The sequence below is a fragment of the Euprymna scolopes genome, chromosome 15, assembly GCF_053919585.1.
Source record: "Euprymna scolopes isolate OS-2025 chromosome 15, ASM5391958v1, whole genome shotgun sequence".
NCBI classification, from domain to species: domain Eukaryota; kingdom Metazoa; phylum Mollusca; class Cephalopoda; order Sepiida; family Sepiolidae; genus Euprymna; species Euprymna scolopes.
The window spans coordinates 68,604,151-68,629,292 of record NC_136496.1 but is presented as its reverse complement, the minus strand read 5'-3'; the positions used below and the strand labels follow the sequence as shown (position 1 = coordinate 68,629,292).

At 33.7% G+C, this 25,142-nt stretch overlaps 2 protein-coding genes across 3 annotated transcripts in view; one reads left to right on the top strand and one right to left on the bottom strand.

Annotated features, from left to right (window-relative positions):
- Nucleotides 1–4,026, bottom strand: part of LOC145293869 (zinc phosphodiesterase ELAC protein 1-like) — a 32,878-nt gene extending 28,852 nt beyond the window's left edge. The window contains exon 1 of the mRNA XM_080140619.1: nucleotides 3,794–4,026. Within this exon, the coding sequence (XP_079996745.1) occupies nucleotides 3,794–3,881 (88 nt within the window). The 5' untranslated portion in view covers nucleotides 3,882–4,026. The remainder of the gene's footprint in view (nucleotides 1–3,793) is intronic.
- The window catches only part of LOC145293868 (NACHT, LRR and PYD domains-containing protein 3-like), a 48,096-nt gene continuing 26,443 nt past the window's right edge, over nucleotides 3,490–25,142 (top strand). The window contains exons 1-4 of one of the 2 annotated variants that reach the window (XM_080140618.1): nucleotides 3,490–3,912; nucleotides 9,609–9,805; nucleotides 14,476–14,622; nucleotides 22,696–22,787. In XM_080140618.1, the coding sequence (XP_079996744.1) occupies nucleotides 9,632–9,805; nucleotides 14,476–14,622; nucleotides 22,696–22,787 (413 nt within the window). In that variant the 5' untranslated portion in view covers nucleotides 3,490–3,912; nucleotides 9,609–9,631. Of the gene's footprint in view, nucleotides 3,913–4,610; nucleotides 5,351–9,608; nucleotides 9,806–14,475; nucleotides 14,623–22,695; nucleotides 22,788–25,142 lie in introns of those variants that run through there. The other variant, XM_080140617.1, reaches the window with a different exon arrangement.

The window sequence follows — 25,142 nt, the reverse complement described above, 5'->3', positions numbered from 1 at the left end:
CCAAATTGTTATGGAGTTCACAACAAGAATAGCGCAGTTAGCACAATATTGAGTGAACATAACTTGTAGTGCCAGGGAGTACAAAGGAGTTAACAAAGGTTACTAATGATATACATCAAACTCTGGGATTTCTGTTCACATAATGTGCACCTGTTTTGCGAGATGGGTCAGTGAGTATATGTTAGGTGTGAGCAGTTTATGGGAATTACAGCCCCACACACATACATCTGTCTAAATAGAAACGCAAATAGAGAGTTCAGTTCATGCTCATCAGTTCGACAGTCTAGAGTTAACAGGAGAATCTTGATTCAAGATGAGAAAGAAAAAAAGAAAAAAGAAGTGAGGCGAGGCTGCTCTGTCAATGATGAAATCCGAATAAAGACTTCTTCAAACAATAAAACCAAGTCGTGTTTTTTGAAGAGCAGGCATGAATCATTATGAGGGGACACCAACCAAGAACAAGAAAAGGTGTGTGTCTTGAGATCTTCTTATATATGACACACTCAAAAGAATAGCACACATCAAGAGGCACATGTACATGAACAAGTTATATCCACCTCAGTATATATAAAGATATAATACACACTATATAATATACAGCACAATCATGTTGACACACCGGTCCCCACTAGATCACTGAAGTTAAGCAACGTTGAGCCTGGCCAGTACCAGATGGGTGACCATTTGGGAAGGCTAGGCGCTCTATGTACCACACAGAGTTAGAGAAATTTCCAGGTTGGTATCTGGGGTTCATTAATTCACTGGGAGAGATGCACCCCCAGTCTTCATTAAGACATGCATCTAGGAGAAGGAAACTCTGATGTAAAACCTGCGGTTTACTGTTTACTCTGTCCTGTGGCAGTCATCTACATCGACAAAAGTTATCATTAATACCAAAAAGTGTGGTCGGTTCTACACAAAGCCTTCACCACTATAAACAAATTATCCATGTGGATTTCCGAGCAACTTAGTTGTTATGGTGGAAGCTGATATGTTGAAATCGATGGGAGAGTCTATCATATAATAAAATTATTTTTCTTTGGGATTCTCCCCTAAAGGAAAATTGCTATATTTTAAAAGATAGGATTTATGAGGTGCATTCTCTGATGTAGGAGTCTGGCGGGTGGGATCTTACCTTGGTAGACGTTTTTGATGAGTTTTTAAGCATCAGAAGCTTAGGTCCTTTCAAACAATATGTTGAGCTTGATGCATGAAGTTCAACAAGCATTTGAAACTTTTTTTTGCTCAGTTTGTGCAGAAAATATTTCTCAGTTTCTGTTAGATTGCTGCCTCCAGTGGCTTCCTTAAGCAAAGGAGTAGCTATGTGCATCCCTCTATATTCAGAGTGAATTTTACCAGGCTGATGATTCACAAAATAGTTCATACATGCCTGCTTGATAAACAATAAAAAAAAAAGAAAAAAAAAAGTAAATTCTTCTTTAAAAATGAGCTATCTCCAAATTTATAATTATATTTTTAATTAAATAACTTAACAGCGTTTCCTTGTGTGTCATCCTTTTTGCTTTGCCCTTCTTCTATTTGGTATGGTGGTGAGGCTGGGTACCCTTCTGACTTACCATCATCATCCTGCTCCCATAGCACTTGGGCCAAAGGAATCAAGAGTGAAAGAGGGAGGAAGAGTGAAGGACATGTTCGAGGCAGAAAGCTTCTTTGTTCATTTTAATCAAATCCCGAATTTACCACTGAAGAGATGGTTTGGTATTTTTTTTAGGTTTCCGTCCGAATTTCTTTTTAGAGATTAAGAATATTAGAGCAAGAAAGCTTAATACATTTTGTGTTAACTTGTTCCAGAAGATTCTCCTTAAAGAAAGGACACGTTTTTTGGGACTACATCTGTAAGAGGTACAGAAGTTAAGTTGTTGACCTGCATGGCAAGTTTTCAGCTGTCTCCGATATTTGAAGAGATTTAAGGGAAAAGAGATTCCCTCATTCATTCAATAAATTAATTAACAAGATAAAAAAGAAGAGTCTGAGAAGATAATTTAAACCCAAAGCAGTTTGAATAGAATTCCTTTTTTGAGCAAAGGACTATTTATAAAAAGCAACAGTTTTTGTATTACCTTTTGGCAAGATAGTCCAATAATTGGTACCTTTTGAAGGTACTATTTTCATTTTTCATTTTTATTGTATGTTTTTCATTTCAGTCTTATTTCAAGTAAGCAGGAATTGTGTTTTTGTCATTGTTTTTCTCCAATTGTTGTTAGAATCGCTCACGGCGATAACTCATTCTTGAATTGTCTCTCAATTAGAGCGCCCCCTCTTTTTACACATGCTTTTTTTTTTCTTTTTTTTTTAAATAAGTATTACCTGAGGTTAATTTTTAACCCCTTGCTTTGGGGGAAAAAGGCAACGGCCTTTTATTCATTCAATAAAATTTGAACTAAATTAATTTACTTTCCGGATTTAGTTTTTATTTGCGCCTTTTTTTTTTTATTGTTCTTTTTTTATGCCCCCCCCCTTTTCTATCTTTTATTGATACCTAAGGACGGGTTTTGATGAAAAAAATCAAATCCCATCTGTTTATTCTGTTTATCATTCAAGCATAACTTACATTCCTTTTTTTTTTTTCGAAAATTATTTTGATTAATTTTCTATCTTATGTTTTTTTTTGTAATTTTTAGATATGTTACTAAATTTGACATGACAATTAAATAAATACCATTGGTTTTAATTGAAATTTAATATTCGGATTTTTGTCATTCCGAAGAAGCTCTTAAGTATCTTATTCCGAAGAAGTACATCTTTAAATGTACATTTCACAGAACGAAGATGTCACATTCCAAAAATGCTGGCGTTTATGTTACCGCGCGCTCGCCCGTAGCGTAAACGGAAGCTGTCAAATGGCGGAAAATAATTCCTGGGTCCAGGGGTTAATACCATGCAAACAGTAAATTTGCGACGGGTTTGATTATCAGATTCGTTGTCAGCAACTTTGATTACCCATAAAAAAAAAACAAATTATTGTGGTCGGTGTTCTGTTGTAGCGTATCCCCCTATATTTACCATTTTTTTTTTTTAATTTCATTATTTATTTATTTATATTTGGGGGGGTTCATTTTCAGTGAAGTTTATTCAAATACACATGGAAAAAATACAAGAATTACCAATTTTATTTCATTTTAGTAAGAAAGATAACGAAATAGTAATTCGTTATTACTAAAATAAAAATACTAACAAGGTAAAATAGATACGCATGAAAAATGAACAAAATAACATAATTAGCAGGTACGCATGGAAAAAATAAAAGTATTAACAAGTAATCGATAACGAAATAGTAATTCGTTCTTTTCTGGTAAATGCGTACCTGAAATAAAATAAAATATATTATATACCGCGTCATCGTCGAAATCGACGGACTGCCCGAGTGCCCGAGAAATAAATAATTTTCGTTTCATTTCATTTTCGAGTTTCCAGTCTGGTCTTTAAGTTTGTTGAGCGTGGACGATTTTTTTTTTAGCCGTGATTTGGCCAGGGTATTCCGGTTGTCACATTTACCAACTATTTGACCAAATTTTTGGAATATGACATCCCTTCCGTGACGGGTACTTACATCTGCCCATAATAAATATTTTTCTGAAGTTGTAATTTTTGGCAATGCAGCAGAGTCTTTGTTTTTGAATTAGGTTAAATTCCAAATAAGAACCGAATAGCCCACCGGAATCGAAAAAATAGATATACTCGAGGAAAGGATACTTACTTGCACTGCGTACTGCGAATAACGTGTTTTGTTTAAGCAGTAAAAAGAAATTTAAAAAAAAATGTTTTTGCTTACCGTTTCTAAGAACAATACAGGAAGATCCCCGGTGAGGAGTTGGAAAAGCTGATCCAGTTCCGAGGAAAAATATATCCAGAGAAGTCATCTTTAGTTGATCAGAATAAAACTAAAATGTTGTAAGTCGAATGATGGAAATTACCAAGGGCGATAACTCGGATAAACTCCTCGAATTGAATTTGTATACTCCGCGCGATAAAAAAAAAAAAAAAAAATTGGCAATCTGGAAGCCTAACTCATTGTTCTAAGGGAGGTAATTTTACTTTACTAAAGTAGTTGAAAAAATTTTTTTCTTTTTTACAATTACTCAAATATTTTATTAGAAAAATTACAAGATTGTCGCATTTAACTATTTTTTTGCTATTAATGTCATAAAATTTTCTTACATTAAATAAAGTAGTTCAAAATCATTTTTTCCTTACAAATCTTAGTAAAATAGAGTTACCTCTCTTAGCACAATGAGTTAAGCTCCAAAATTTTTTAAATAAAACAAGTTATTTGGGTTTTTTTATAGTTTTTATTTAGAATTCAACCTAATTTTATATATATATATATATATATATATATATATATATATATATATATATATATATATATATATATATATTATACAGAAAAATCTTTATGATGTACGTATCCGCCACGGAATGGATATGTCATTTTCCAAAAATCACGTAGATTGATTAAGTAGTTTTATTTTTATAAATAAAATGATTTTTAAACAAATTTAAGCGATTAATTTGCAATCGATAGCATTACAATGCTGATCTCACGCGTTTGAATTATTGTGGACTTATCTATCCTTTTTTTTTTTTTTTTTTTTCCAAGATGACAACGCGAGGAGTCTCTAGCTTACTCATAAAATTTGATTTTCTTAGTTACGACTTAATTTTTTAAAGATGACATTTTCGTTTCGTGACAGATCTGTACATCAAAAATATTTTCTGTGCTTTTCTTTTCTTATTAGGTTGAATTTTGCACAAACCCCAAACTTTTAAAGAAACACAATAAAATAATAATAAAATAGCAAACTTAAATGTAGGCAATAATTTATGGGAAAAGATAAATGAGTTTGGAATAAATTTGGAAATTAGAATTATCTCCCTTGAATTGTGGTTGACTTTTGTAACCAAGGTAACGCATTGTCAACAAAGTTAAGAAGAATGGATCGCGATAAAGATGAAAGAAAAAAGGAAATAAAAAAAATGAAAGACACATATTAGAACAAGTGAAATTTGCGATTTTTCTTGTCATCTTTTTTTCTTTAATTTTCATAAAAAAAAAAATCAATTGACTGAATTAACGAAATAAAATCTGCAAAGAACATCGAGAAAATAAACGCATACTACTTACGCTCATCTAAAGATTTAGCTTGTTCATCTTTTAAAATGAATCCTAATTCAAAGATTTCTGGAAATTAAGAAAAATTAACTTTTTAAAACGAACAGAAGAAGAAGAAGAAGAAGAAGAAGAACCCTAAAGGTCACTACAGACAGGTGTTTTGTATTGCCAGACTCATATTGTCAACAAAGACAACTGTTCGACAGAATAATTCAAGTATTCTTTTTCTTTCTTTTGGGTTCTTATTTAGAATTCAACCTAATAAAAATAAAATAAAATAAAAACTAGGGGAAACTGTTTCTAATGTACGTACTCGTCAAGGAACGAAAATGTCGATGCTAATGCACTTACTGATCCGCGCTATTTTTAAAATCATTTCCAAGTTTAATTAAAGTTTTATTAAGTTTTTTTTTTATTCAATTGTAAGGTTAAAGTACAGAATAGGTACAAAACACCCTCCCCTCCCCATGTTAAGAATGGCTTTTTAAATAATAACGTTATTATTTCAGCACAGATCATTAAGTGCATCAGTACCAAAATGTCATATTCCAAAAATTACGTAAATTGATGAAGTGAGAAAATCGTTTTTAAACGATTAAAAAAAAAAAAAAAAACATAAAAAAAATATTGTGAAATCGATAGCAAGGCTGATCTTGCAAGTTTGAATTATTGTGGATTTATTTGCCCGTTTTGCTTACTCATAAAATTACATTTTCTTCATTAAAAATAAAACTACTTGATCAATTTACGTGTTTTTTTTTTGTTTTTTTTACTATGGTAGCTTCGTCCCGTAACAGGTATATACATCATAAAGATGTTTCTGTATTTTCTTTATTTTAATTTCTTTAATTAAGTTGAATTCTAAATAAGAACATTCTTTTTTTTTTTAATTAATAATAACATTAGTGAAATGAACTTTTAACAGTTCCATGATACTTACGTTGTGTGCTTCTTTTCGGTTTTCTTTTAATATTATATATATATTTATTTTTTTATTTATTTATTTTTCTGAAACAATCTCATCTCTATTCTCGACATAAGAGCAAATTAAATGCACGCATATCCAAAGCAATGGCTGAATCCTTAGTTAATGAGCGGATTAAAAATGGATGGTTAAATTTAATGCTACTAAGACAAAACTCCTTTCCTCTAAGAAGCAGCTTATCTTTCCTTGACAGAGTTCAAAATACACTTCTTAGCCTAGTGGGGGATGCCCTTTTCTCTTCCCTGCAACCTGTTTCCCACAGAAGAGACGTTGCGAGCCTGTCTCTGCTTTATCGTTACTTTTAGGGCAAGTGCTCATCTGAGCTTTAATCTATGATCCCCCTGTCCTGACGTTCACAAAAAACACTCGTCTAGCTGAAACTACTATTAATAATTTCTCCCACTCATTATCTTTGCCTAAACCTAAACGTAGATTCCATGAACAAAATTTCTTTTTTAGAACTGCACGCTTGTGGAGTTGTTTCACTTTCCTGCTTTCAATCTGATTACAATATGGTTGCCTTCAAGTCCAACGTGAACAAACTCTTGATGAGCCTTTCCCCTTAAGTAATCCAATTTACCAACCCTTATCCTCGAGTGACCTCTGGGCCTTGATAAGTGGTGACTCCTTTGTAAAAAAAAAAAAAATTATAAGAAACTTCTTTAACCATCGATTGGCATGACTGACAACACTTTCAATAGTCTAACATTCAAACGCCTTAGTTTAACATTCCCATGTAATATGAATTAGAATAAATGCATAGAAGATACTGCCAAGTCTGCTGCAAAGGAAATCAGCTTCCTTTGCTAATCTAGAAAAGTTTTCATACCTGCCAGTATCCTATATCTCTACAAAACCACCATTCGCCTTTGCATGGAATATTGTTGTCATATCTAGTCAGGTGTACCAACTACTAGTCTCTCCCTCTTGGACAGAATGTAGAAAGGAGTCTCTAACATAATAGGTCTCACACTGCTAAGCTCCAGCCCCTGTTCCATCATTTCAGTGTTGTATCCTTGTGTTTGTTTTACAAGTCCATAAAATGTGCTCCTACAAACTTGCTGTATTTGTAATCCCCCTCACCCTCAACGTCAATTCTCTCGACTGACCCAGCATTCAGCAAATTCACACTTTTTTTTACTGGAGACATTCCTGGATGCCAGGAAGCTTTCTACTTTAAGAATTTCCTTCCTTGAACCGTTTTCCTTTTGGAATTTCTTCGTTCTTTATATCCTCGACTATACAAACATGCAATTAAATGTAATGTGAATAAGTATTTCGCTGCACAACTCCCCACTTAGGTGTCCCCTATAAATATAGCCTCTAAGTGTTACTTTTCTCTGGGATGAAGTGAATTAAAAAAAAAAAAAACAAAGAAAAGAATTAATTGTCTAGCATCTCTTTTAATTCGGACCACCATTACAAGAGGGAATTTGATAATCGCCCTAGTCTATTGGGCAACCAACAGATGGTACTGTGTGTAGCACATTATCAATTTATTTATTTACACTGTACCTGCTGGTAGTAGCCCCAATGTATTTTGAGATTATATGTTATTTTACTTAAATTTACCTCTAGTTATGTCTTCACGAGTAAATTCAAGTGAAAGCAGACATGTCAAACGTAAACACCAGTTTATTTCCATCAAAGAGTAAGTTTAAGTTCTAGCAATCTCTGGTGATTTAAAGACAGGTTCGGTGCATAATTAGTGTGTTATGGGTGTGTTGATGAATTATTAAGATGAGTTATTTACTTCCCACCGCAGAAAGACGTGACACAAGATCAGGAAAGTGGGGAAAGTGAAGTCAGCGCCCCTAAAATAATTTCCCAGTAGGGATGCTTCAAGCAGTAAGCAATAAACTTATTCAACCTGAAAGATGGAAGACAACGAACTGGGAGGGTGGACCTCCTAGGACTACCCAAAATCATACTTCAGCCTTACAAATACAAAGCCATCCTCATACCTACAAATGGTCATGACTATTGGACTGTGTCAAGGATATATGCTCGACTGGTATGAATATAACCTACTCAGGTTGTGCCAGGTAAGATGAAATTGGATGGCCAAGCAGGTAATCTAACAAGTCACTGAAACCAAGGCATGTCAGGAAGTTAGTGTTGCATGTGTAGTATGCTTTGGCTTTTAATAAATACAAAAAAAAAAATGCTGAGTAAAACTGATGAAATAAACTAAACAGAAACTTGTTTATTTTTATATTATTATTATTATTATTATTGGCTCACATGGAGCTTTCACACAAGTCAACAAATGATCTGATTGGAGACCTGTGGTGTTCTCTGGAAGCTGAGTGACAACAAGTCTCTCCAGACATCCAGCTCTCTCCTCCTCCTTTGATAGCATTTGCAAATAAATTTGCATCATCGCAACAGCCTCTTACCATTGATTTCTCGCTGGCAGTGGCTATTGGTTTATACTGGAATTTGTGTGGCACTAAGCCTCCCCAAGATCCCAGTTCTCTTTGCACTTGTCTAGCGGAGGTCTGCGGAGTGCTCCCTCCTCGGTCTTTCCATTCTCGGCTCTTTGGTATCACTTTTCTATTGGGGGGAACGGTAGTGAAACAATGGAGGGGATGCATGATGGGGGTGTAGAACATGTAGATTTGCAACTTCGGTGTTCTTCATTCCCTGTAACGCTTCTTCGTTATATTGTCTTGTAAGGGGTTTCCTTAATATTTCAGCCGTTTTCATTATTGTTTATTATTATTATTATTATTAATTATTATTAGTGGGACCTGTGAAAATTCCACAGGGGACTGATTCATATGTAATATATTGATGTTGTCATTCTGTAAATATTCAGCGTAAATGGAGATGCTCTTATATTATTGTAGCTTTTTTGTTAAATCTGCAAAAGTATTTATCTAAGCTAGCAGAAATGCCCAGCATAGCCCGGTCGTAAAGTATGCTTAAATATGATATTTTAATTCTTGCAGATTTCGTATATATTTTTATAGAGTTAGTGTTCAATCAATTTTTATATGTTATAAAGTTGCTATGACAAAAATGAAAAAATAATCCATATGACTTAGGTGCATCAGCTATAATCGGAACCGAAACCAAAACTTATGAAGAATTCTTGATAAAATTATTTATGACAAGAAATGGAAGTACATAACAATTAAACAACAGTCACTCAGATGTAACATGTGACACACAAAATAAATAACACATACACTATCGTATTAATATATAGATTATTAATCATTAATTATTAGACTCTTCCTTTTGTGCTGTTTTTGAAGTATAGAATTTTTTTATATTATTCACAATATGTGGATGATTTTTTTTCTTTTTAGATATTTTTTACCATTTTTTGTTTCTTTTAAAATAATTATTGTTAGTTGTGTATGTTGTTTGCTTGGTATTAAGGTAATTTTGCAAGTTGGAGGTGGGTTCATTTTTAAGGTCGGTTCATTTTTAAGGTCGAGCATTGGAAGATCATCAGTCGGTTATTCTTTTCCTTTGCAGAGAGTTATTTCCCTTAAAGAAAAATGAGCTCACAAAAAAACAAGAGCACAAAAAAACCGATTCCAAAAGAGGTCACAGAACTGGAAGCATTCTTGCACGCCTACGAGAAACTCTGCACGAATACAAAAACTCAAGTGAATCCTTGGATCAAAGACAATGCAAAGCTTTACATTGATAGATGCGAAATATTAACAAAGGTAAAAAAAAAACAAAACTATCTTCTTTTTGCCTCATTGACTTTTTATTAAATCTTTAATTCTTCATTGTAATAACAAAATCCGACAGTCAAAAAACTGAGTTTTAAAAACCAATGGTATCTACTTACTTTATATGTCAATTTCAACTAAAAGCAATGTTATGTCGCAATTACTTACATATTACTATATTATTACATAAAACATGTACTTTGACAAATAGATGATTGCATGACATCTGCCATTAAAATAGACTGAGTTACTTCCCCTGACGTGATGCTGTTTAATCTATATAATTATAAAACTCAAATGACCTTGTAACGGGTGTTGTAACCCAACAGCCGGTTTACGACTTCCAGTTGCGCATGCGTACATAAACAAATAATCAATGCGACAATAAAACGTATTGTTTTACTGCGTACGTTTTCAACGTCTCAATTCTTTTTTTTTTTCGCATTTAAATTATCCAAATAAACAATTGTTAATATTTTCTGCATTTTTTTACATCGTTCATTTCCGTATTACGTTTAAGTTATTTTAACACAATTTTCTTACAAATAAATCTACTTTAACCCATTGACAACCATAAGAGCATTTTACAACGGCGATTTACCCACCGCCTTCATTTTTTTTTAAAATTTATTTTCCATTTTTTAATACACCTTTCTTAAAAATATTCATACATTTTCTTCTACACTACCAACATAAATAAATAACCCTGAAAATGCGTTTTTATTTTTAAATTTGCGTTACAAATAAATAATCAACGTGACAATAAAACATTGTTTTACTGTGTACGTTTTCAGTGTCCCAATTGTTTTTTTTACGTTTAAATTAAAAGATATATCAAAATTTGAATTTAACTTTAAGTATTATGGTATCTGTTCAGTACACATTAACCTATAAGTATGGCAAACCACTTATAATTCAATGACTGTAATATTTTTTTTCAAAAATAAACAATTATAGACAGAACGACTCAAAGAAATCTATCTCTATTCTTTTTTCATTTTAATATACTTTCATAGGAATATTTTTGTTATGTCACAAAAACAATTTTCTGTACATCACAAGTGTCACGCTCATACATTAATTCCATAGCTAATATGGGTCACGGGTAGTCTAGTTATGTATAAACTTGAAAGTTATTTTGAAAGATATTTTCATTAATACATCAATTTCTATCCTATCGGTTTTCGTAATTTTTGGATGTGTTACTAAATTCGACATGACAATTAAGTAGATACTATTCGTTTTACTTGAAATTCAATATTTCGATTCTTGAAGTTCGCTATTATAATGAAGAAACACTAAATCTTCAATTCTGAAATGATTGTTTACGTAAGTACATTTTATCGTGCTCCGTGTATATTACATTCTACTGTACATCAACTATTTTGGTAATGCTACTACATAATATTGGAAAAGATTGATTGCGTTATGGGCGTTGTAAATTACATGAACAGCAAAATAGAATAAAAACGTTCAAAATTCAAATTCATCATTTGTATTATTTGGACTACTGTTCTCATCTTGCGTGTTATTTTCACAAAGTTTTGACTGATGTAAACTCTCTCTGATGCCGAAACAGACTCTTTGCTAACTTGTATCAATCTTCCCCACAATCGCATTCCACAAATCCTTCTGTGATGTGGCCATCACATTATGTCAACGATTGCTCGCCTATTTGACCCGTCTCTCCAATTTTGTTACGATAGTTTTTTTTTTATAAACAAACAATCTGCCTGTGCTAAAAACTTCTTATATAAAACAATGAGCTCCAATTTCTAATTCTATATAGTGCACTGGCTACAACTGCCGGTCTGTCTATGGTTTGCATATTATATAACATTTCTTCAACAGAGATTCTCGCTGAGATCAAAGCTGTGCAAATCTGTTAGTGGGAAATGCATGAATTGTTTTGACATGGATTTCTTTTACATCAGTGTTATCTGACTGCAATCTAGTTAGTAATTCAATTGTCTTAGATTTTAAAGATGATTACTTCAAACATTCTAGAAAAATTTTCTTTCATGCCTAACATGCTGATTGGCTAATTGTCTTGTTTGCACATATGCAGTATCATTTTTGTCACTGTAGTCGGACTGATAACACTTCAAATACAGGAAATCGATTTATCTACAAGTTTAATAATGTGTATTATTTTTTATAACTTATTGGAGAGATACAAAAAATCAATAAAAAATGAATATATCCATTTTTTATTGATTTTGTTCCAGTGTAGTCTAATGCTAAAAAGACTGACGTACACAAATTCTTAGTTTACTTTTTTTTCACATAACTTTGGTATATTTACATTTTAACCTTATAAATAAGGATTGTTCTTTTTAGGAAAAGGTTTCGAATAAGAAAAGCCATGAATATCTAAAACGTTTTACATAAACGATCTTAAATCGACGCCATTTAATGAACTATTTCTATATAAGGTCTATAATTGCACAAATGATTGTTTTTTATGCTGTGTTTTTTCGTGCGATATTGTTGTTGGAATCAGAATAAGTAATTGTATTGGAATCAGAAATTTAGAATGGAATTGGTAATTGTATCAGAAATGGGAAAGATTTTAGAATTGTGTCGTCACTACTTGTATCAAAACAGATACTATACTTTGAGCTTAGGCAAAAGGATATCATAGTCTGGCATCTCAAATGCAGTCCCAACACATCTATCCAAATCAATTAAAATTTTATTTCAAACTGAAACGCAGAAGAAAATGCTATTTTAACAGAGGGCTTGGGAGGCTTATTGCCACTCAAACTCTAGAGAAGACAAATGGTTGTTGCCAGCAAGTAATCAATGGTAAGCGACTGTTATGATAATACAGAACCATTTACAATGGTGATCGAAAGAGGTGGAGATTACTGGGTGTCTCGGGAGATTTGTCATCATTCTAATTCCTGAGAACACCAAACGGTCATCATCAGTGAGAAAACACTGATGATTATGATCTGTGTGAAAACTCCTATTGATATTATTTGATTACTGGACTACTATTCTCATTTTGAGTGTGATTTTTACAACGTTTCAGTCGATGTAACCTCCTACTTTCTTCAGGTGTATCTTGTCGAACTTGGGAATGTTTCTGTTGAACTTGGAAATTTGGACGGAATTTCGAGCGGAACCCTTTATTTACTTTATGGGGATAGCATGCTCTTGTTCCATCAGCCATGACTGATTGTACAATTGTATTTTTCGGTTTTCCACACTGAGGATTGAACCTTCAACCTTCTTACATATTACTTAGGACCTCTATCCAGTCATGGCTGATGGAACAAGAGCATGCTACTCCCGTAAAATAAATAAATGGTTCCATTCGAAATTCCGTCCAAATTCCTGAGTTCAACAAGATACACCTGAAGAAAGTAGGAGGTTACATCGACTGAAACGTTGTGAAAATCACACTCAAGATGCGTCCGATGAATCCAAATAATACGAATAACCAATCCTCATCTCAAAAATTCAGAAATTCCTATTGAGCTGTTAATAATAATAATAATAACGATAATAATAATAACAACAACAATAATAATAACAATAATAATAAAAATAATAATAATAACGATAATAATAATAATAACGATAATAATAACAATAATAATAATAATAATAATAATAATAATAACAATAACAACAATAATAATAATAATAACAACAATAATAATAATAATAATAATAATAATAATAACGATAATAATAATAATAACAATAACAACAACAATAATAATAATAATAATAATAACAACAACAACAATAATAATAATAATAATAACGATAATAATAATAATAATAACAATAATAATAATAATAATAACAATAATAATAATAATAATAACAACAATAATAATAATAATAATAACAATAATAATAATAACAACAACAATAATAATAATAATAATAACAATAACAATAATAATAATAACAATAATAATAATAATAATAATAACAATAATAATAATAATAATAACAATAATAATAATAATAACAATAATAATAATAATAACAACAATAATAATAATAATAATAATAATAATAACAATAATAATAATAATAACAATAATAATAATAACAATAATAATAATAATAATAATAATAACAATAATAATAATAATAATAATAATAACATTGCATACAGTACTTAAGTGCACTTTTCTTTTTCAAACAACAAACATTCCTCTGAAGATGGCTGAAAGATAATCCGACTGAAACGTTGCACAAATAACACTCAAAATGAGAACAATAGTCCGATCAATACAAGTAATATAAACAATCCACTGTCATCTAAAAAATTCAAAACTTTAATCTTTTTTTTAGTTGTACATCTTTGAGCAGTTTTCAGACAATCAATGTTCTCAGCAAGATGCCCATTCCAAACTGAAGATGTGAATTTAAGGTGCAGTTGCACCATAACTCTGTGCACTTACAAATTGATAGCTGGAGAACAGATAAGAAAGGTTGCTAAGTGATGCCAAGACATCTTCGGACTTCTTGACACTTTTAGAGATCTCGTTCGCGATTATATTTGTTGATATTAGTGTCGTAGCATAGTAGATGGATGCTGATTTTCTCAAAATGCATTTTTATTCTAAATTTTCTGCATGGAAAAAAAAAGTTTTAAAAAGATGCTTTTTTTTCTTTCTTTCTTTCTTCTTCAGATCATTTTGGATTTTTCTAATGTGAAAAGCTCACCCCCAGTTCTATTCACAGTGATCATAGCTGCATTGAGACAAACTCGTTACAAATATATCAAACACATTTACGTGTGGAATTACCCGATGTCATATGAAAATATTGTTGTGTTGGTAAGTCTGTTGAAAATCAAAGGCATTTTCTCTTTCTTATTTTAATTAAATTTTATGCACAGGTTTCAATATTGCTCATTATGAACCGTTTCTTCTTTTTTCATCTCTTCTTCTTCTTCTTCTTCTTCTTCTTCTTCTTCTTTTTCTTCTCTCCCATTCACCTCCTCCTTTTTTTTTCTTCTTCTTGTAATTTAGGGTATTGAAAGTGTTGTGGACTCCAGTGTGGTCAACACCTGGCAACATCTCACACCTGCTCTCCAAACGGTCCAATCCAAAGGGTTTACATGATCAGGTTTCATACATTCAAATCACTTCTCTCACACTCGAACTATATCTTCCCTGTCTACCATGTTTCCTAGTTCTTCTGATGCTGCTGAGGCATGATAGTGGTACTTTTTTTGTAGATGATAAGTTATGGGTATAGAGAAAAAATGCAGGAATTATTCTCAACCGAAGACAATTTTTGTTATGACAAAAGGAATGAGAAAATTGTGTACAACGATGATCAGCATTCATTTGTATTTTTGAAAGAAAGTTGACTTTTTACACGAGTGAAATAGTTAGGAGCCTTGACTGCCATACAGACAGTCGGGTTTCAATCCTGGCTTGAGGTGGTTGCCTGTCTAGCCGCACTGATGAGCTGTGAAACAGCGAAACAGTACTGTATGTGGATGACTATAATGCTCCTCACCTTGAGTTGAGCATATTGAGAAGTGATACACGAATTACCATTAGCGTATAAGCGACGCTCTTTGTGTAAACAAATCGAATGGCAGTATTTCGGACGATGTCAAAACATCGTTAAATTCACTACTCGTTCAGCGGCCGCCAATAGCGTAATGGTTAGGAGCCTTGACTGCCATACAGACAGTCGGATTTCAATACTGGCTTGAGGTGGTTGCCTGTCTAGCCGCACTGATGAGCTGTGAAACAGCGAAACAGTACTGTATGTGGATGACTATATATATATATATATATATATAATATGAGCAAATGATTAATAAAACATGTTAAAAGACATCTTGAAAAAGAGTTAAAAACATATTTAATTTTAAAAAGGAAGCACAAGATAAGTGGATAGTCCTTAATCCGCGGAATTAGCAAAATGCGGGATATATATATATATACTTGAAGATAAGTGCAGATAGTTGAGTTGAAGTGACAGCTTTTGAAGAAAAAGAACAGTGACCGTGTTTACTTATTGAACAATTTTACTTAGATAAGTAATAAAGAATGAGATGCAAACAGTAAAAGGTGTATATACAGAAAAGGCGTTTGCAAACTCGTGGGCTTCTGTGGAACTTATCTCATGGGAAGATGTGCTATGTTAACACGTGCACATACCAAGCCTCGTGCAGTTGTTGGTTTTTCAATTATAGGACAAAAGCTTATGACAGTCGTCTGAGGCTTCTGTCATAATGTAATCAACTAACATTAACCATAGTGTTCAAAATAGCAGAAAAGGTGAGAGTAGTAGCAGCCGATAGCTGCTACTGACAAGCTACATCTCATTACTTTGAGATTTGAAATTCATTTCCTCCTGGTTTATCCAATCATAAGTCAGCTCTCTATCACGTGACAGACTATACAAAAGGCGAAACCTGAATCTATTAACCCTTTTTCGGATCCTGACCCTGCCTGGGTGCAGACTTTGCCTTGGGCTGCTGCTCCAGGCAGGATATGAGTACAACGAGCTAGATATATCTTTCCAAACGTCTACTTGCTTCCACGTGCCCTACCCAAACGAACATTCTATCTTCACACAAAAACATCTGTCTCATTCTTTCTCCTTCAACAGGCCTGATCTATATCTAATTGTCGGATATTTAATCTTCGTTCCCACACAACGAACTCTTCACGACTTCTATAAATACACGAACAATGAACTTATCATACTAATACGTTTCTATCTATGACTCTTTTACTAACACGTTTCCCTCTTGTACTCTTCTGCTAAACGCCACTAACGAAAGCACCAAATAAAGTTTATTAATATAGAATGAAACTTCCATTTCGTTGTTGTCTCATTTTTATAGAGTATTCCCATCAGCCCCCATGGAAAAAGGAGAAGAAGAGGAATGCCTCCAAAAACACATTTGTCTTCCTTACAGACACATGCCAAGAGAAAGATTTTATCAGCTTCTTTTATTATGCCAACTTCCCGTTCATGATGTCATTTCCTTAACATGTCAACTCAAATTTCTAATTTAGATTTCTAGCAGAAATTTCCGTTTTCTACTTTTTTTATTTTTGTTGTTATAACTGTTATATCACACAAAAATAATAAGGCAGAGAATATGTAAATAACTAGTTTATCAAGTAGTGAAGCAAGAACAAGACATATTTACAGAGAAGATGTGGATAACTATTTTATCAAGAACAAAAACAAGACATATTTACAAAGAGTAGTTGTTAATGGAATATGTACTCTCCTACATGCTATGTGTACCTTTTATATCTCTGGCTGATCAGAATGTTATGAATATGGATTATCTCCTCTTTGATAATTCAAGCTATAAAAGTTGTACATTTTCCGCTTGTCAAGTAGTAAGATTCTTAATTGAATAAAAGATTACTAGACGGACGGAATCTCTTGTCCTCTTTTCATTACACAGAAGTCATAAGGTATGAACCATGTCACAGTTCTAACACACTCCACGTTCAATATCGCTGTATATATAGGACTCTGACAACACTTTGGAAATGCTGGTTAATCTAAAGCAAACACTTGTAAATGTGTTTGTTACATTTTAACACGGACTCAACATTGTGTAGAAAAGTATGGTAAAGAAACAAAGAAAAAGAAATTTGACACAAGTTTTTTCCTGTTGGAAGAAAAGGTGTTTATTGTCGATCATTTCAACACCTCTGACACGTATTTTCAAAGCCAATTAACAGTTTTTTTAGTCTGCAGATATAACCAGTTGTTATGTGTGTAATTCTTTCAACGGTTCACAATCGTCTGATATCGTGCAAAGGTTTGAAGCATCGACAAGTCTGTATCTTGTTCAGAGTGCATTTCAAACTGATATGTGCTTTCTCTCTCTTTTTTTTTCTCCGATTCTGATATCTATGTATCCATTTATTTCTGCGACATCACACTAGCGTCATGATTTGATCATTTGCATACATGTCAGTGGCTTCGTTACAAGGGTACAAAATTGATTTTGAAATCTACTGGATGGCATTCTCTTCTTCAGCCTCTTCCTCACAGTAGAGCCGTAGCTAGTCTTCCTTTATTCTATCATTATTTTTATGGGGGGGGGGGGTGATCGACTGAGTTTTAATCTATGCCCCATCCTTTAAAACATTCATAACAAAAACTCGTCTAGCTACAACCACTGTATATAAATTCTCTATTTCTTCATCTATGTACCTAGAACTAAGTGGAACTTCAATGGGCAAAGTTTATTTTCGAAATCTACCCATCTGTGGAACGCAGTATTGCAGGTTTTCTTCCCATTTCAAATCCAATGCAAATAAATTTTTGTTGATCTGCCCTTTAACTAGTCACTTTCTGTCCAATTACAGTCATCTTTACTCTCAGTGTTTCGCCATCTACTTGTCAAACTCAATAACTCTTACCTTTGAGTGGTCCGATAAATGGTGACCTGTTTGTAAAAAAAAAAAAAAATCGGTTGATCGACATTTCCTTTCTGTTTTGGTTTGAAAAATTATATTAATCCAAGCATCTTTCTAACAGCATGCAAACTGGAATAAATGATTGCATAAAAACGACATTTTTTGTCTTTAAAACAGTATATGCTTTATTATATTATTAACTAACACTGTGAGTCCATCAGCTCAGACTGTGAATCTCAAATCTTTCAACCTTATTTTTTTTATTCGTGTTCACCCCCCCAAAAAAGGTATATTACCACTTGAAACGTAAAGAGATACTTTTTGGGATTGTGTCCAAAAGGAGACTGTGTGGGGTTTAGCAGCGAGATATCTGTTCATATTACATTTAAACTTCTGCAGGTTAGTACAGTCAGAGAAGCAGGAAACAGGGAGGGGAATTCCAAGGTCTAGCAGTCCGAGGGAAGAAAATGTTAGAGTAGAAGGCTTTCTAGCATCTAGGGACCTCAAAAATGAAGGGATGGGATTTTGCTGCTTGTCAGGAGTATGCATTTCAAAGAAGCACAAGTGCTATGAGTTCATCAAATCATATTCTATTGAAGTACTTGTAAAACAGGCACAAATATGCAACATTGCAGCAATAGGACAGAGGTTGGAGCTTGACCAACAGTGCAGGACCTATAAGATTTGAAACTCTCTTCCTGATCTACATCAATGATCTCCCAAAACACATACTTAAATCATTTGTTGACATCTATGCTGATGACACGGCCATCTATGGCAACACATCAAAGGCCGTAAATGACAAAGTTCTCTCTAATTCTCTCTCCTCTGATCTTGAGCATGTGGTACAATGGGGGAAGAGGTGGCTGGTCACTTTTAATGCATCTAAAACCAAGCTTCTATCTTTACATCATAAACGCTCTGATCCCCATCTGGCATCAATTGAAATGGATGGCTCTCGTCTTGGAAAGGCTCCATGTTTTGACAAGCTTCTGGGTTTGACCTTTACTCCTGATCTGAAATGGAACACGTACATCAAATCTGTTGCCAGGGACGCTGGGAAAATGGTGGGATCTTTCTACCGCTCCAGAAGATATCTCACTACAGATGCAATTCTCTATCTGTATAAAAGCCAAGTACGTCCAAGGATGGAGTACTGTTGCCACATCTGGGCAGGAGCTGCTAAAACAGCCTATCCTGCCTTGACAGAGTACAAAATAGACTTCGTGGTTTAGTGGGGGATGCCCTTTTCTCTTCCCTGCAACCTCTCTCCCACAGAAGAGACTTGCGAGCCTGTCTTTGTTTTATCGCTATTTCCATGGCAGGTGCTCGTCTGAGCTCCAATCCCTCGTCCCCCCCTCGCCAATGTTTCACGAGAAACACCTGTCTGGCTAAAACTACTGTCAACAATTTTCCTCACTCTTTATCTGTGCCTAAATCCAAACGTAGATTCTATGAGCGAAACTTCTTTCTTAGAACTGCACGCCAGTGGAACTCTCTGCCGCTTGCCTATTTCCCACCTAACTACAACTTGGACGTCTTCAAGTCCAACATAAACAAACTCCTGACAACCCGCCCCCTTAAGTAAGACACTCTATCAAAACCCCCAATGCTAATGATTACTATAATACTATCTCATTGATTACTGTACACGCAATAACCCTTATCCCTGAGTGGCCTTCGGGCCTTGATAAGTGCTGACCTACATGTAAAAAGAAAAAAAAACTTTTTTGGATCCTTTCTAAGAGTGAGGGGCTAGTAGTAGATACACCAGCCCAGATGTGGTGAAAATACTCCATGCATGGACGAATTGTGGCTTTGTAAAGATATACTATGTTCTAATTTTATAGCAAAGTAGGGGGAGCTCACCTTCTTTGCAGCAGCCTTCGCAATGTTCTCACTGTATTTGTTCCAATTCATGTTGCCTGTGAATGTTAGGCTGAGAAGTTTGAAAGAAGGTAAGATGTTATTTGTCGTGGCAATCAGTGGTTGAGAAGGTTTTTATATCATTTAGATTCCTCAGACTACTGTTCTCACCTTGAGTGTCATTTTCACAACTTTTCGGTTGATGTAACCTCCGGCCTTCTTCAGGTGTATCCTGAGTTAGACAAGATACACCTGAAGCAGGTTGGAGGTTACATCAACCGAAATGTTATGAAAATGACATTCAAGGTGAGAATAGTAGTCCGATGAATCCAGATAATATGAATACTCCATCCTCATCTAAAAAATTCAGAAATGTAAGGGTTTTGTAGTTGTTATAAAGGAAAGAATCTTAGTCTTAGTAGCATTAAATGCTACCAAACATTTACGGTTTAATTCAACTAAAGACTGAAGATCATTTTCTAGGGTTTCAACAACCGGTGTTGATTCCTCTCTTGTGATTGATAATTATCACCTCAACACAATCTGGCATGTGAAAAACAAACACCCCCACCTCATCACATCCCCGCCCAGCAACCGATAGGCAAGTGATTCAAAATTTACATGATAAAGACAACTATCAAGAGCCTTGACACCCCATCTCATTAGATGTAGGTGTGAACTTTTGACAGCCAGACTCTGAAGTATGCATTCATGGCCACACTGCCTGCCACACATGAGATGTCGCATGCATCTGCCAATATTGACTACATCCACACAGAAAGCATGTTCAGCCAAGCAAGGGCCATTGTGAACAATAAAAGGGTTGCTGCGAATGATCAGTCACAGTGTTTCAGAAGGAGAGGGAGAAGAAGTAGGAGTGACCAAACAAAAAACTCAAACACAAGGACACATGTTAGGTGATGATTGACACCTAAATGGTAAAATGATTTTTGGATGATACAATTTTCATTCTCCATGCATGAAAGGCAAAAGAATCGATAATGTTTGTTGTTTCTGGTTTAAAGTACGTATTTGATAAACTGAATAAATCTGATGTAATTAAGACATTAAAGTTTACTAGTAGTATTCTGTGGAAATTCCACAGCGCTTTCTACATCACCCTGTATAATTTACTGTGAAGAATAATATTTCTTTTGAAATAATAAATATTTGATAGAGGCAATATTAGTAAGAAAGAAATGGATCTTTCTTCTTTCATAAAAAATAATTGTCAGGTAAAAATTCTTTAAATTTATAACACGAACATGTCTTTTGTTTATTCACATATACATATAGAATTGCTGTAATGTGATTTTTATAAAACAATTAATATTCTACGTTCTTAGCATAAAAATGATTGTCAGCTAAATATTTTTCAAATCAATAAAGCAAATTTGATATTTTCAAATTTATTTATAATTGTTGTAGTGTGTCCACCCTATGGATAATAATGAACTTTTCCACATATTACAAAAATGAGGAATTATTAGCATTTGTGGCAGTCGGACTGATGCATACCCACACACTTCATTTGCCGTATTTGCTTTTTCTACCCAATATATTTTTGTATCTACTAACCCTTATCCCTGAGTGGCTTCCGGGCCTTGATAAGTGGTGATCACTCTGTAAAAAAAAAAAAAAAAAAAAAATCTACTAGTTACCGAGTTGTGTCTTTCTTCTGGACCTTTACAGGACCACAACAATAATTGTGTTGTTGATAGGATGACAAAATCTGATTTTAGAACAATTCATTTTAAAATAGGTAATGTCGGAATTGTTTTTACCTAACCAACATCAGATTAATCACCAATCATCATGATTGTTGATGAGACAATCTCATTTTTAAACGTGTGTGAAAGGTGATAACGTAGGTACGAATGTGAAATGCATATTATTCTACAGGTTATTGATAGTTTATCATTTTGGTTCTGATTAGCAGAAAGGCACCCAACTTTGCTCAGTCATAAAATATGCTTAAATATATTTTAACTCATGCAGATTTCGTATTTATCATGACAGAATATCATATATATATAATCATATATATATAATCATATATATATATATATGATTATATATATAGTACTGATTTCAAAAGTTACAAATAAAATGACTTGTGTGCCATCAGCTAGAATCGAAACCAAAATATTTAGCAGTCCAGCCACATTCCCTACTATTTGAGCTATCAACAGATAGATAAGAGAGTTTTAAAATTAAACCACTTCAAGCTATGAATGAGTTTGGCATGTACGCAAAAGTAATTAAAATATGTTGACAAATTGAAGTGAATATCTTACAATTCAACTTGCTGATATATTTCCGTATGCATTATTCATCCAACCCAAACAAAGATTTTACTCATTATAAACCATTTTTGGTGTATGATTACTATTTCCTGTTAATTTCACTGTTTTGTGACTACGGTTAAATATTTTCTCTCTCTCTCTCTCTCTCTCTCTCTCTCTCTCTCTCTCTCTCTATCACACACACACACACACACACACACACACACACACACACACACACACACATCTGATGTTTTATTTATATAGATTACATTTTATGAATTCTAAAAAAGAAACTCTTTTAATAATTGTGATTACTTATCAATCGATTTTTCTTCAGGCGAATTACATGGAAAATCCTTCCTATAACACTCACACACTTCATCTGATGGATTGCATGCTAACACCTTTTTACATAGAAAGGCTATCAAGGTAAGAAAGACTGTTAGTGTTGTATTTCTGCTGTGTTTAAAAGAATAACAAGCTAAAAACTATACGACAATCCCCCCAACTGATAGTTTGAATTTTAGAAGAAAAATAAAAATGAGCCCCAAAAGGTGTGTTTTTCACCCTTAAAACACCCTGGGGCTGAAGCCCCAGAATTTTTCCAGGGTCAAATATTACGTTTCCAGATGTATATCTATGTGATCTCGCTTTTGGGTAATTTTCAGCAAAATCTAATGGTCGGAAAAGATTCTATGTCCCGAAAAGAGCTATTTTTGGCCATTTTGACCCCTTTTGACCCCCCTTGTGATGCAACCAGAATTTTTATAAAAACTCCGAGAATGTTACATTTCCTCCCTTTGGTAGTTGTAACTTCATGCAACATTTTAGAAAAATGTAATGAGTAGTTATTGAGAATTTTGGGAATGAACTGACGAGGGTAAATTCTAAGGTCCAAATCCGACTAAGTTGATGGACCAACAACACACTGATATATGAAAATATAACAATATACTTTTATTGTCAGTAACGGTGAGGGATAATTGGTTGTTAGGAGGGAAATGCATGCATTGGAATTCGACAAGTGAATTATTGTTTGGCCCAAATCGTCAACCAACTCAGTATCCTTTTCAGTTATTTTATAATCACTTGCGGCCAACTTGGGGTGACATTGTCACTGTAGCCACACTCCAAATGCGTTTTATTCAACCATTGTCGTTTCACTGAATTGATCCGACTGATTCAACTTGATTACACATGTGTAAACCTTTTGCAGAAAATGACCTTTCAAATATCATACATTTATCTTCTTTTTTTTTTTTTTTTTGACAATTGATCAAGTTTGTTATTTCTTCTCATGCAGGTGCGTTGACAGGTTCATAATTTTTATTCAAGTGACTTTTTGGTACATTTGATAATTACTTTATGCTGTTTGTTGCTTTTGTCACCAGCTGCATATCTTTGTCAAAATGATTTCTTGGTACACACGGCTTAGGTAATAAAAATGATGTCAATTAGATCGCCTCCCATCACCAAGAAACACCTTTCTGCAGCAGATAATAAAGAGGGTTTAGCTTATCTCTGACATTGTGGAGATAACTGGAATAAAACCAGAATAACCCTAGAAAAGCCTTGAATTCTGTCGCATTGTCAGTGGTTGGTGCATCCTGGATGGCACTTTTTCCCCCCAATAACAAAGCAAAACGTCTTTATTCGTATGTGCCTGATGCTGTCACTTTTCTTCATTGTCGCTATTTCGTTTAGTAATTGCTGTAGAAATAAATTTCTTTACATGAAGAAAATAAAAGGAGATATTCACTAAGAGCTTTCATAAATGGTTTTAATTGATGAGACTTTACTCTGGAGCGAGCGACTAATGTTATCTTCATTAGTTATTAATTTTTTAAATTTTATTGTCCAAAGTAATGAAATAAGTGATGCACACGGATAGACATCAAAGTAACATTCAATTTATATTACAAGTTTCCCACATTATTATTTCATGAAGAGACTGCTCTAAAAACCTTTTCTCTCCACTCGAAATGTAATGTTACCCAAAACGTTGTAACCTCAGTCGCAAAGTAGACAAAGAAGGGAAAAGAACTGCAACTCACTTTTACTTGTTGAAACAACAGCATGTATTCCCTCATTCCTCCACCAAGCATGACTTCTCGTTACAGCTGTGACGTCACCCATGTCTTTAACATGCTCTCGAATGTCATCCACGTCTCTAATGTGCTCTTTCTCCTTTTTATAGTCTTTTTCTTTACCTGTGGCATCATTTTGCATGCATTTGCATATGTGTCTGTGCTATGTTGCAGAAAACGCGATGCCATTCTTTATCATCTCTCTCTCTCTCTCTCTCTCTCTCTCTCTCTCTCTCTCTCTCTCTCTCTCTCTCTTTGTTTTGTCTACAACGTTTGACCTCTGCACCTGCCTCAACTTTACATCACTCATCTCTGGGAACAATTTTGTTCTACGGATCCAGGTTATCATAATAAACTCAGTGTGACCCTTGTCGAAATTCACAGTAGCTGTCATTAAGACTCTTACCAACATATCAATTTTGATAAGTAATTGCATGTACTTTATTTGCAAACAGTTTATTCATATTACACAGGAGTTGTTGACTTTATTCCCAAAACTCAAGTAGTTGAACCTATAGAGACCCTATTGTGTGTTAATTGTGAGTTTTCCTCTAAATGTAGCATTCCTGTAGGAATGCTGATTTTGTTTTTGCCAACTTTTGACCCCCATCACATCAATTTTTTTTAAAATAATTATTGAAAGCACTTTAAAATCTTTTTAAAACTATTTTGGGAATATTATGTATTGGATACGGTT